The following is a 13,770-nucleotide window of genomic DNA, read 5'->3' as shown; positions in this document are numbered from 1 at the left end:
TTTCTAACATATTCATTAACAATGAATATTTACTAGTCATTAAGGAAGTTTCTACACATTCTCTCCAAACATATTAGTATGCACTTAGTTCACATTACTCATTAGGTTGCACATCAAAGCTTTTCATATTGAACACCTAAGATCTTGTATTTAGAGACAACCCAAGGTTATTAGTTCACAAGGGATTATCTCATTAGATCAAAGCATTATGATTTTACTTGGATTGCATCAACACTGACATAAGGGGAAACTAACTAATCAACTTATCATCTAGGCATCTTTCATATATAGTTCACATGTATTCTAACATATTCATCGACAATGAATATTTACTAATCATTGAGGAAGTTTCCACACATTCTCTCGAAACATTCTTTCCAAACATCTTAGTGAATGCCATTGTTATCCAATAATCTCAAAATGAATTAGGATTGTGATGTTTTATTCAACATCTTAGTATGCAAATTTGTATACTTTGTACTTGGTGGGTAAGTGCTAATTGGAGGTCAACATGAGCCTATAAGTAATTTTGAGTTGAGAATCAGGGATCAAGGCCACCAACATCTCAAATTAAGATAATAATTAGTAAATTTGTAGCTTTGTCCATAAAAGGACTCAAAATCAAATAAAATACATACTAAAAATAAATTCTTACACAAAAATGTAACATTCACTAAACCGTTACACTAAAAACAAATATTAAAAAAATAAAACTTCATAAAAATATTAGGTAGAAATAATAGTGTTTGAACAAAATGGCTTCATAAAACCATGGTATAATATTTCAATTCAAAAATAATTTTATGTTTTTCTAAGTTAATCATTTCAAAGAAAATGAGCATTACTTGTTAGGTTGCACATTAAAGCTTTTCTCATTGAACACCTAAGATCTTGTATTTAGAGACATCCTTAGGTCTTTAGTTCACAAGGGATTATCTCATCATATCAAAGCATTATAATCTCCGTTGGATTACATCAACACTTATATAAGGAGATACTACCCAATCAACTTGTCATCTGAGCATCTTTCATATATAATTCACATGTATTCTTACGTAGTCATCGACAATGAATATTTACTAGTCATTGAGGAAGTTTCCACACATTCCCACCAAACACTAACAATCTCCTTAAGCTACTTTTCAACACCATCCATCTTTAAATATATATACACATTTGTATTGAAGATCATAAGAATACTAGATAAAACTACACTCCCGTGATTAAACTTTCCAAAAAAAAATACCACAATCACAACTCCATGTAAATATAAAATAAATCTTTAATATTTTTTATAATATTCATTTAATTATAAAAATCAAATTTTAATCATAAATTAGTTATTATAATTAATCATCCTTCATGAACTATTTTAAAAAGACTAGAATAAAATTAAACTATTTTGTCTCTCTCAATTTCATTTATTCTTTACATTGCCAAAAGACTTTGATTTAATTACAAAGTCAATTAAAAAAAAATTAAAAAAATCTTCATGTTGCCTATACGTTTATCAATCAAACACTATGACAGATCTCTCTTAAAAAAATCGCGCCACAATACACGAAGGTAGTGCTCAAGTCTAGATCCAGTCTATTCCATCACTTTCGTTCGATCTTAAGGTCAACAATAGCCACCCTTCTATAGACGTGAGGAGCCCCTCACACTTCGTCTTCTTCGTTGAAGTCAAGATTCCATAATCCAAACACCTCTTAAGAAGATGGATTGAGATTAGATTCATTGTAGCACAGGAATTGAGAGGCATGGGAGAGGAAGCATATCCGTGTCGCAAAAGGGCAGTATTGCTCTTACTGGCAATATATTATGGACTTCTTTTATCTGAATTTCAGATCACCTATGGATGGACTGACCAAGGGGTAAACAGTAAAATATTTTACCTTATGAAATTTATGGTAATTATAATCTCTGTCGATTTCTAATTCATCTTCATCCACTGTCAGATGTGCACAGGTAGCGCCACTGGGGATGAATGGCCATGCACCGATTACAAGCTTTCCTCAAAGTTGTTAATTAAAGGAGGAACTGTAGTTAATGCTGAGAGCCAGCAGGTGGCGGATGTTTATATTGAAGATGGTATTATTGTTTTAGTCCAACCTAACATCAAGGTTAGTTGAATCTTACTAGTGGGTATGAAGGAAACCATTTCATTTACAAGGAAATCACCATTTGAAGGGAATTTTTGAATTCTTTTATTGCTGGCACATCAGCTTCTAGTTTAGGTTTGATATGCCAAATTTTCCTTGATCGCTTTTTAAATTGTTTTAACAAATGAAGAAATTTTCAATTACAATAGTAGTCATTATTATTTAACCAGATTTCATCCTCTCAGTAATAGATAACATACATAATCTTTCTATATGTTATAGATATATTTATTCACACATAATATTATATTTAAATCAAATTGGTCTATATATAGACTTTTGAAATGCATCGTTCAATTATAAATTACAGTAGCAGTCATATAAGTTAATCAGATTTCATCCTTATTACATAACATCAATTACATGAAGTTACATATCTTTGACTTTGGTATACAAAGTATTGTCCGAATTACTCTTGTTATTATTTCCATTCCTCCAATCATCCATGTTGGGGAGTTCTTCATAGGTAGAAGAGTCATCATGATGATTTGTATCGATAGTACTTGTGTTTCTCCTTGTTATAGTGTGCCTTTAAATGTGTCCAGAACATCCTCCAAAAGGACAAAAAGATATAAGATATTCTCCAATAATTTACAGGGGGATGAAATAGAAACGAAATTAAAATTTCTTTCTATCATTATTTCTATGTATTAACATTGTGGAAAAAAGAGCACCTAAGTATATCTATTTGTATACATGTATTATGTATGTGTATGTGTCTATACACACATAAACATAGACATAACTTACATTGGAATCTTTCTTTCATAATCCTAGCAATCGTCACCTACTTATCACTTAGACATAGAATAACTTTGAATTACTTCCCTGAGAGACTCAAGAGTTGCTATTGAGTTCTGTTTTTTTTCCTGGTAGTTATTATTTAGATCTGCCTTGCAATTAAAATTCCGTTGACTTCAAGGATTTTTTTCATGTAGCCTTTAACTCTAAATCGACCTCATTGAATTTGAACTGTGATGCTCAGTTTTTTCCCTCTCGATTAACTTTGAGTTCTTGCACTTACCAGCTTAATTGAAGCTTTCACTTGGATTCCTAAAACTCTTCTAACACCGAATTTTGAGTAGACATTCGCAATCTGGTTCCTAATTCTGAGTTTGCAGCGAGATGTATGGTGGGCTCCCAATTTCTAAATATATCCCAGAGATGTTCTGAGGACCAAGTTTCAAATCAGATATCCTAATCCGAGTCCTAGGTCCGAGTTTGCTTTGAGTGAGAGTTCTAATCTTCTTTCCGAGGTCTAAGTTTATGTAGCAGCAAGGTGCAGATTTCCAAATGCAGTCCACAGTTCAAATTTGTCCCTGACAGGGTATCCAATCTACAGTCTAAATTTCACAGTAAAATCTTAGGGTCTGAGTTCTGAAACAAAAGTTCCTAACAGCATTCCAATGTCTGAGATTCCTCAAACACTTTCCTAAGGCCCGATTTTCAGTCCGAAATGATGACCAATAAGATGAAAGGCTACATTTGCATAACAGGAGGCTAATTGCCAATGGATTTGTGAGGAATCCAAAATTCCTGAAAGGAGCATATCAACTAAATTTCCTCAAAGTGAGATCCTTCAACTGGAATGTGTAAAATAAATATGATGATTTCTGATCAAATGAAGATTGTCTTTGGATGTTGATGATCAATCCTAAACCTAAGAAATTCTTAAAGTTCTTAAGTGATAAAAACTACTTTTATATGCAGGATGGATAACACCAAAAGGAGTCAGAGAGATGAAAAGATTGAAGAGATAGATACCACCGATGGAGCCAAAAGATGGAGAATCTAGCGCACAGGTTGAAGGTATGATCACAACAAGGAGCAATTTCTAGAAAGGAGCTGGAGGGTGAAGGATACAGAGCATGTGATCAAAGTGAAGAGGCAAATTTGCAGAAAAGTTACAGGAAGAGGGATCATCTGTAGAGGAGTTAAAAATTTAAAGAAGATTGAGAGCAACATGCTCACATAAACGGCTCTGATGGTGGGATCTATAAGATTTGCCGATGAAGAATGCGTTTCAGAGCCAAAGACAAAGTATGAAAATGAAATATCACTACCACAGTGCAGAAAGCTAACCCATGCCATTTCCAGAATTCTAGAAGAGAGTGACAAACTATAGAGGTGCTACAGGAAGCATACGGAAATAGAGGAGGAACAACTAGAGATGGCTGGAATATGATTTGTTGTAATGGCCTTTAATTTGTTGTAAAATGACAACTTTTGGGCCCAATTTAATACAACACAAGAAAAGCCAAAAGTTAGTTATTTATCTAGCTGCCTATTTTTTCTTTTGTGACAAAAGCTGTTATTTTGTCTTGTAGTGGGAGCAGTTGAAAAGTGGTTGAAAGTTGTTGAAATCATTAACTGAAAGTTATTAGGGTTTCTAGAGGGCAAATCTAGGCCATTGAATGGATTAAATCCTGGTCATTGATTCAAAATGTAAAGTCTATAAAAGGCCAGTGCCTCTGTCATTTTAAGGGATTAGAAGTTAGAATTAGAGTTAGAAGTAGCAGTAGCTAGCAAGTAGAATTAGAGTAGAGTAGGAATTGTTGAACATGTTAGGCCCAATATGGAAAGCTAATGTACTGAGAGGGGAGGGGTGAATTAGTACTTCAAATCTTTTCTTCAACAATATCTTTATTGTTATGCATAAACTGAAAAGTGCAGTAACATAACATAAAGCTAAAACAAATAGATAACAATCATACATAATTCACTCCATAACACTTATATTTTGGTTACGCAGAAACTCTTGGTTAGAGAGAAAAACTACAGTGGGGATGGCACCCACAACTTCACTACTGCAATAATAAAGGTGCTCGGTTAGAGCTACATGTTTAGCTATTTCTGATAGCTCACCCTATTAGGAGTATCAAGATTTGTTAGATCTACCTTGCTAAAGGATTTTTACAACACTTAAACTAAATGCTGCCCCTGGTTAGAGGCTTTACAATTTATAGACTTGATTAGAGTCTTTTACCCTGTTAAAGGTTTCTCTTACAACTTCAAAATATTACAATAAAATCATTACAAATATCTACAACTTTACATCTGAAATGTTATAGAAGATTCTATGTGCTCAGAATAAGTTACCTTGCTCATAGCATACCTCGGTAACCCATATAGTAACTCGGTAAACCCTTCTATTTACTCTGTTCTTTAACTGTTCTCTGAAAACCTTCTCGGTGACCTTTGTGTCTCTGTAACAGTCTTCTTACACTCATGCACATACACTTTTTAATCCTTAATTCATGCTGTATAAATAGATCTTTTATGACAGTGATCCATTCATGGCTTCGATCTTACAAACATGATTTATCGAATGAATAACCATGCAAATTATTTCATTGGTTAGATGACCTCAAAATCATACACAATCTTTAAGTGCAATTTCCAATGTGATAACGGTTAGATGTTCCTCAATCTTGTAACACGTTTTCATATGTATGTCCAGGTTCAATGAATCTGGTAACACGTTTCACTCAGTGAATATCAACTCGGTGTGTCATCTTTGCTGCTCGGTAAACATGAAAAGATACTCGGTAGACAGCTCGGTGCTTACTGGGCTCTGTGACTACTTTCTTCTATTACCGACTGCGCTGTTCATACCGACTACATATTTTGGTAGAGTTAACCGACTAGAGTATATAGAATAACTTTGAACATAAAACTAATGGCAATCTTAGTAAGTAGTAACAATCTCCCCTTTTGACATTAGTTGAGATGTTTGACAAAAACTACTTTCAAAGTTATATCTCAAAAATCTATATACTTGCAAAATTTGACTAACTAACAATATATACATTAGTCAATGAAATATTTTATTCGGATATACTCCCCTTATCAATATACTGTACAAAACTTTGATTTTGCATCCTTAGTGATCTGTGTGCTGCTTTTGAGTACTCTGCTCACTCTGCTCGGTATACTCCCCCTGTATACTATACTCCTTTTGTTTGATACTTTGAATACTACACTCCCCCAATACTGTATCATATCACTCCCCTAATACTATATCATATCACTCCCCCTTTTTGACAAACATCAAAATTTAATTACCATTCGGGGGTGGTAACTGGTCAAAAATGGATTTGTATTTGGTCTGTGCTTCGGTGAGAGTGAGAGAGAGTGCATTCTTTACACTGTCCATTAAAGAATTATGTGCTTGAATATCAACCAATAATGATATTAAGCCATCTAATGTGCTTCCCTCTTGTGTAGTAGATAAGGAGGTTGCTCGGTTGATCTGTTCTTGGACGGATGAAAGATGAGGAAGAAATAATGTCTGAAGTGTCATTATATCCATCCTGATCTTGTGTTCTTCATTTCTTTGGTCCAATTGTTGAGCCATAAGCTGTTGTAACTTCGTGTAAAAATTCTGAATTGAATTTGGCTCTGTGGTCAACTTGCTTGAGATCGGTGATCTCTTTCTCAATTGTCTCTGTTTTATTCTTAATGTCTTTAATGAATAAAGAAAATGTGCAGAGTTTCTGAAATAAATAAAGAATGTGCTTGAGTTGAGGAGTCAACTCAGCAATAAATTTGACAAGTTTAACTTTTCCAATAGCGATAGCTTTCTGTACCTCTTCTATCATCTTTGCAGTGAGCTCTTTGTCTTTTATCTTGCTCAAGTACTTAGATGCATCTACTCCAGATGTCTCTATCTTTGTTAGGAGTTCATCCAGTTGAATGTGGATGGCTGCATCAGTTGATACTGTAGCTTCAGGTAGCATATCTATTAGGAGTGCTTTTACCTTCAGAAGTACTTTATTTTTCTTTTGAATGGCCATTTGTTTTTCCTATTCGGCCTTTGCTTTGCATAGTTCACCGAAATCAATGAGTGCTTGCCCCTTTAATTTTGCTATGTCTACATTGGGCAACACTATTGGTTTTGACAAATCAACTTTAAAACTATGCTTTTTCATCTTCTTTTCTTTACCTTTCACCGATTGAACTAGGACAATGGCTTGTGAGGCTAGTTGACTCTCGGTAGGTTGTTCGGTAGAGGCAACACTTTGGTCGGTTACTTTAGCCTCTGAAGTGTCCTTTGGTGTCTCGGTACTTGTTGTCTCAGTTGCAACATTTTCGGTGTTGGACGGTGCTTGAGAGGGTTGTTCCCCGGTTGCTTGAGAAGCACCTTCTCCTGTTGTAGAATTGTGAACTTCTACACCTTGTTCAGTATCTTGAGGGGCTTCAGTTGAGACAGGTTGATTGACCGGTGGATAAGGCTGAACTTGTTCCAAAACGGATTTGCTGGATACAAGTTTTGCATATGCATTGCCTTCTATCATTTCCTGTTCCGGTGCCTCTGTATCCATGATATCTTCATCTATTTGAATGGTGTCTGCAGGGTCTTGCTCGGTAACATCATGATCTTGCTCGGTGACATCTACTATTTCAATTTCTGCTTGCTCACTGGCATCCTTCATTCTAAAGATTTCCTGCCATTTTTCTTTTGTTTCATTCTCTACATCTAAGTAGAGTTCATTCATCAATTTTAAAGCTCTTTGTTTGATTTGGAAACGCTTGTGGTAGTTTGTCAGATACTCTCTGATTTCATCTACCGACATGTTTGGAAAGAGATGTACCAGACTTCTTTCTCTCATTTGCATTTCTGTGTCCATTGCATATTTCCACCTGTTGTCAATATGCTCGTACAATTCTTTTGGAAGAGAATTAGATACTTCCAATGGGACCACTCGGAATTTTAGAAGTGTACAGATGACAGCTTCTTCAATTTGTCTCTTCTCTGTATCATTTCTAGATTCATATTTAACATATCTGAAGGATCCAAATCCACCATATTCCTTCAGATTAGCACAAAAGTTTTCAACACTATGTACATTTACCTTCTTGCTCTTCACAATCTGAAATTTGCTTGCATCTTCAGATTCGGTATCACTAGACTCTTTTGCCAAAATGAGTCTCCGAGTAGATTTCTTGTAACTTTTAGTTACCTTTGGAACAGTAACATTCTTTGTTTTCTTACTCGGTGAAGCTGTTGATGCTCTTGTGTTGGGTCGCTTAGCAGGAGGGGTTGGTGAGGTCTTTGATGTGTCCAGTTTCCTTCTTTTCAACACTTTTCCCTTGGGCAATTCAGTGCTTAGTGTCATAGCTGCCTCTTGGGCTTTAGATTCCTCTTCAGTAACTACTAGAGTGCCTTTATCAGGTGTGGAGGAAGAGTCTTCTCCAAATTTCTTTGTTAATGCCTTTATCATTTTTGTTGCCTTTCTTGTAGCTTTGGGTACTACAATGCTCATTTTTACTTTTTCCTTCACTTCTTCGTATGTTCCATACCTGAGCTCAGTAGCATGCCTTGGTAGTGCAAGAAATACATCAATTTGCTATTGTGTGATGTCAAAGTCAATCTCATAACCCATAGGTGGCAAAGATTGAGTTCTTGGTTCCACAACATTCACATAACAGTAATTAGTGTCTACTTTAAAACAAATGTCATCTTTGTATTTCTCCACTAGCTTGGGTGGAATTCGGTACCTGTTATGCATTTTCTCCTGAAATTTACTGAAGTAATCATCCATAATATCATTGAAATTATCACCTAACTTCTTGATGAAGTCATTGATCTGATGGGTGATTGGTCGGTGTAGTTCCCAAACAACTTTACCGACTGTTGGAAAAAACTTCTCAAGGTAGAAAAACATGCATACAAGCAGAGATCCAAACTTTAGTGTATTAGCCGAGTTGTTCTTCTTCGGCTTCCTAATTGTGTTCAGATTCTCAAATAGGTTCTTCAGCAATACCTCACATAGGTCTTTCATTCCCTTTTTCACAATTTTGTATGCTAGGTGTACTGCTGCACAGGGTACATTGTTTTCCCTTGCTGATTGGAAGGAACAGTAACCAATTACTCTAATGGCAAATTTTAGTTCTTCATCTGTGACATTATTCAGTTTCAATCCTCTGCAATCTAATTCCACTCCAGTTAAATTGATCAATTCCTTCTGTTATATCATCTTTTGGGCTCGGGCATGATCATAAATGGGGTAACCGGTAATCAGATGAATGATTTCCTTGGTAATCTTAAATGGTTGCTCTTCTAGCCACATGAAATCATCATGAACTCTGCTTAGAACAAACTTGACCCACTGGGGTTTGAACACACGGGGATAGGTTAGGGCTTCAGTTAATCCCTTGATCTTGATGTGCTCATACTTGCTATTCAGTTTACCATTGGTACACAGCGCATCATAGGTGTCTTTGATTTCAACATGACCGAGTTTTTCAACACGACATTTGGTGAAGAATCTCACATCCTCGACTAACAACACTCTATCCAGGATGAGTGAAAAAGCGGTTTTATCATCTGGTTCAGAAGCAACTTTGGGTGTCAAAGAGTATTTTAGTGAGGGCTTCTCTACATTCTTGACAACAATGGGATCTTGGATCTTAGGCGCCATTGTAGATTTCAGATAAAAGCTAACAAAGGATCCTTAGGGTTTCAGGATTTCCAAACGATTGACGCTTTATACTTAGTAGATAATGGCAACTAGATACGATCAGTAAATCAGCTTAACAATGCGTTGGGATTGATGTAAATACCTTGAATTTGCTTTGTAGGAGGTTTGATCGCCTTTGAATCGCTCTTCTCTGCTTTCTTGAAAACTTGGTGAGTTGAAAAATGACTGGGTAAATGCTATAAGTATTCAATATACCTTATCGGTCTCCGTGCAGGTTAGGTCAAAAACATTAAATGCACTCGGTTCCACTTAACTTTCTTTCTCCTTTTTTTTGCTTTAACCGAGTAACCAAACTTCCTTCATTCACCGACTTGATAGGTTTCTTGTATAATGCTCCAAAAGACTTTGATAGAATTTCAAACTTACTAATACATCTTAGCTATGCAGATTTTGAATTAAGTACATAGTAGAATAGGAACTGTTAAGATTTAATCTTGAGAGAATGCAGTCCCTTCATACCTTTACCGATTAATTTGGAATAGGTGCACCTAACTCGGTAGGTAAGGTGCTCTCTTCATTTGACACAATTTCCTTCTTTTTCCAAATCATCTTAAATTTCTCTTTTATTTCTTCAGTGTCTTCTCTAGGTTGATCTTTGCAATCTCCAGCGAAGTGTCCAACTTTGTGACAATGAAAACATGCCATTCCAGGATTTCTCCATGATCTTCGGTTGTTCATCCCAAACCTTATAAAGCAGTTGGCACTTATGTGTCCATATCTTCCACAACATTCACACCATATCCTTGTATTGTAATCCCATGGTATTGCAGCATATTGTCGGTTAAGATCTCTGTGAATTCGGTAGCTTCCTGTGTTTGTTCGGTGTGCATACCACATATAGTTCTTTTGCTTAAACCAACACTTCTCGGTACTATGTCCATATCTATTGTAGTTTTTACAAAACCCTTTGAATTTTGTATTCTTATAATTGTTAACAGACTTTGTCCTACATTGATTAGATTTGTGACCATATTTATTGCAATTGTAACAATAACCATTGGACTTAATGACATTCGGTTGCTTACCTTTTCTGATTTGGCACATGTTGGTAGTGTGACCTTGATTTCCACAGTAGTTGCAAATAGGCTTCTTTCTTTTGATGTTATTCTTGATTCCTGCTTACTTTGATGATTCTCCTCTCTCGGTAGTATGGATTCCCTTCTCGGTAGAGTCTTTTCCTTTGTAACCGAGTCCTGCATCTTTGTTGGGTCGTCTTGTATTCAGTTACTCATCCAACATCTTCGATGCTTCATAACTCTTCTTCAGTGTTTCTATGGATTTTTTCTCTGTTTCAAGTTCATTGGTTAACCTTGATACCTCAAGTTTTAATGCTTGATTCTTATCATCTCTCAGATTTGCTTCATGATGTGCATAACCTAGTTGATCTGATAGATTTTGTTGAATCCCAATCAACCTTATGATCTCATCATTCTTTTCAGATACTAATGCTTCAAGCTGTTGTTTCTCTTTTTCTAGATCTCTTACTTTATCCTTAGCTGTCCTTAATGCATCAAGATTTTTAGTCATTTGTGTGCTGAAATGTTTATGTTCTCTTTTCATTTCTTTTAGTTGATTAGCCAGTGCTTTGTTCTTTTCTTTCAATACTCCAATCATTTCTTCAGTCTCTTCAGATATACTGTTCTCAGATGATGTCTCAATTTGTTCCACTAACTCTTGAGAGTCCTGCAAATCATCAAATAATCTTCTTCTTACTTTCAGAGATTTTTGCATTTGTCTTTGCATGTCTGCAATCACTTGATTGGCATGATCCAGCTCTTCTTGTAGATACACAATCCTCCGAGATTGTTTATAGCCTTCCATTGGTAAGATCTTTCTCTTTAGGTAGTTAAACCCTTTTCCAAGATTCAAGCTCTGATACCAATTGTTAGGCCCAATATGGAAAGCTAATGTACTGAGAGGGGAGGGGTGAATCAGTACTTCAAATCTTTTCTTCAACAATATCTTTACTATTATGCATAAATTGAAAAGGGCAGTAACATAACATAAAGCTAAAACAAATAGATAACAATCATACATAATTCACTCCATAACACTTATATTTTGGTTACGCAGAAACTCTTGGTTAGAGAGAAAAACTGCGGTGGGGATGGCACCCACAACTTCACTACTGCAATAATAAAGGTGCTCGGTTAGAGCTACATGTTTAGCTATTTTTGATAGCTTACCCTGTTAGGAGTATCAAGATCTGTTAGATCTACCTTGCTAAAGGATTTTTACAACACTTAAACTAAATGCTGCACCTGGTTAGAGGCTTTACAATTTATAGACTTGATTAGAGTCTTTTACCCTGTTAAAGGTTTCTCTTACAACTTCAAAATATTACAATAAAATCATTACAAATATCTACAACTTTACATCTGAAATGTTATAGCAGATTCTATGTGCTCAGAATAAGTTACTTTGCTTATAGCATACCTCGGTAACCCATATAGTAACTCGATAAACCCTTCTGTTTACTCTGTTCTTTAACTGTTCTCTGAAAACATTCTCGGTGACCTCTGTGTCTCTGTAACAGTCTTCTTACACTCATGCACATAAACTTTTTAATCCTTAATTCATGCTGTATAAATAGATCTCTTATGACGGTGATCCATTCATGGCTTCGATCTTACAAACATGATTTATCGAATGAATAACCATGCAAATTATTTCATTGGTTAGATGACCTCAAAATCATACACAATCTTTAAGTGCATTTTCCAATGTGATAACGGTTAGATGTTTCTCGATCTTGTAACACGTTTTCATATGTATGTCTAGGTTCAATGAATTTGGTAACATGTTTCACTCGGTGAATATCAACTTGGTGTGTCATCTTTGCTGCTCGGTAAACATGAAAAGATACTCGGTAGACAGCTCGGTGCTTACTGGGCTCTGTGACTACTTTCTTCTATTACGGACTATGCTGTTCATACCGACTGCATATTTTGGTAGAGTTAACCGACTAGAGTATATAGAATAACTTTGAACATAAAACTAATGGCAATCTTAGTAAGTAGTAACAAAACAGAGATTGTTGTAATAGCAGTTGAAGCAAATGAATCAAGCATTGAAGTATAATGTTTTGCTAGTTACCTTCACTTGTTTGCATAGTTTCTTTCATCAAAATTAGTTAAAGTTCAGTGATTTAATGGTGAACTGTGAGGATATCTGATCAATTTCTGGTTCATACCATTGGAGATTTGTTGACTATTAGTCTTTGTGCATGGTTGGTCTGAGCCTATTATCATTATTAGTTCAATTGTGGATGTTTGTTTTGATTGTGCCACAATTGGGTATCTAAATGAATGTTCATGATCTGAAAATCTTTCATTTCCCTTTGAAGATCGCACTATTTCTGTGACATTGTGAGTTTATCTCTGGTTAAGCAGAAATTAGTCTTATGAGAAATCTGTCTATCTGCAGAATCAACCATTAATATCATTTTCCCTAGATTCTCCGAATCCCATCCCTTTGCTCTTTATTTTTAACCAGTTTGAGAAGTGAAGCTTTTAATTAGATTGCCATATCAGATGCACATCAGCTTGTCGGATGTGTAATTCCCTTTGTGATTGCTAGCAAATCACACTACTACTAGGTTATCCAAAGTTTAGTCAGGACCTAACACTAGAAACCTTGAGGTTATCTTGTTTGGATAGTCAAAAGGCATACACGATTGCCTTATTCAAGAGAGAATAGGATATACTTTGTGTATTTTATTCTATGTTGGGGGAAGTGCAAACTTCCCCATCAACAACTCCCTTGGTAGATAGGCCAGAAGGACAAATGCAACCCACAAAATACTAGCTAGAGGCTATAAACATGAGCATCAAGGATGCTAGGTAGGTTGCAAGACAAGGTTAAGTTCCTCTTGGAGGGAGCCAAAGCAATTGACTCATCTCTCATTAGCTTGGAGAGAAAATTGAAGAAAAGGGAGAGAAGTTGAAGTAGGCATAGTAGATAATTGAGACTACCAAGGTGAAGGTAAAGGCTCTTGAGGGACTATTATCCATAGTGTTTGATAAGGCTACAAAGAAAAAGGTGGGTAAGCTAAGGATGTGGAGAAGCGTGTCTTAGAAGCCAGAACAAAGCTCATCGGAGCTAGGTTGGATCTTGTAGCTGCC

General features: G+C 35.7%; 1 protein-coding gene and 1 long non-coding RNA gene across 3 annotated transcripts in view; both read left to right on the top strand.

Annotated features, from left to right (window-relative positions):
- The first annotated feature begins 1,522 nt into the window (after window positions 1-1,522).
- The window catches only part of LOC131076134 (dihydropyrimidinase), an 80,439-nt gene continuing 68,191 nt past the window's right edge, over window positions 1,523-13,770 (top strand). The window contains exons 1-2 of one of the 2 annotated variants that reach the window (XM_058013198.2): window positions 1,523-1,874; window positions 1,959-2,123. In XM_058013198.2, coding sequence (XP_057869181.2) covers window positions 1,761-1,874; window positions 1,959-2,123 — 279 coding nt within the window. In that variant the 5' untranslated portion in view covers window positions 1,523-1,760. The remainder of the gene's footprint in view (window positions 1,875-1,958; window positions 2,124-13,770) is intronic. The other variant, XM_058013206.2, reaches the window with a different exon arrangement.
- On the top strand, window positions 2,470-12,755 carry LOC131858965 (uncharacterized). Its single transcript, XR_009359079.1, has 3 exons — window positions 2,470-3,731; window positions 3,873-4,725; window positions 12,678-12,755. It is a non-coding gene; the product is annotated as an uncharacterized LOC131858965 (long non-coding RNA).

The sequence above is a fragment of the Cryptomeria japonica genome, chromosome 10 (genome assembly GCF_030272615.1).
Source record: "Cryptomeria japonica chromosome 10, Sugi_1.0, whole genome shotgun sequence".
In the NCBI taxonomy this organism is placed as follows: Eukaryota; Viridiplantae; Streptophyta; class Pinopsida; order Cupressales; family Cupressaceae; genus Cryptomeria; species Cryptomeria japonica.
This window is presented reverse-complemented; position numbering and strand designations above follow the sequence as displayed.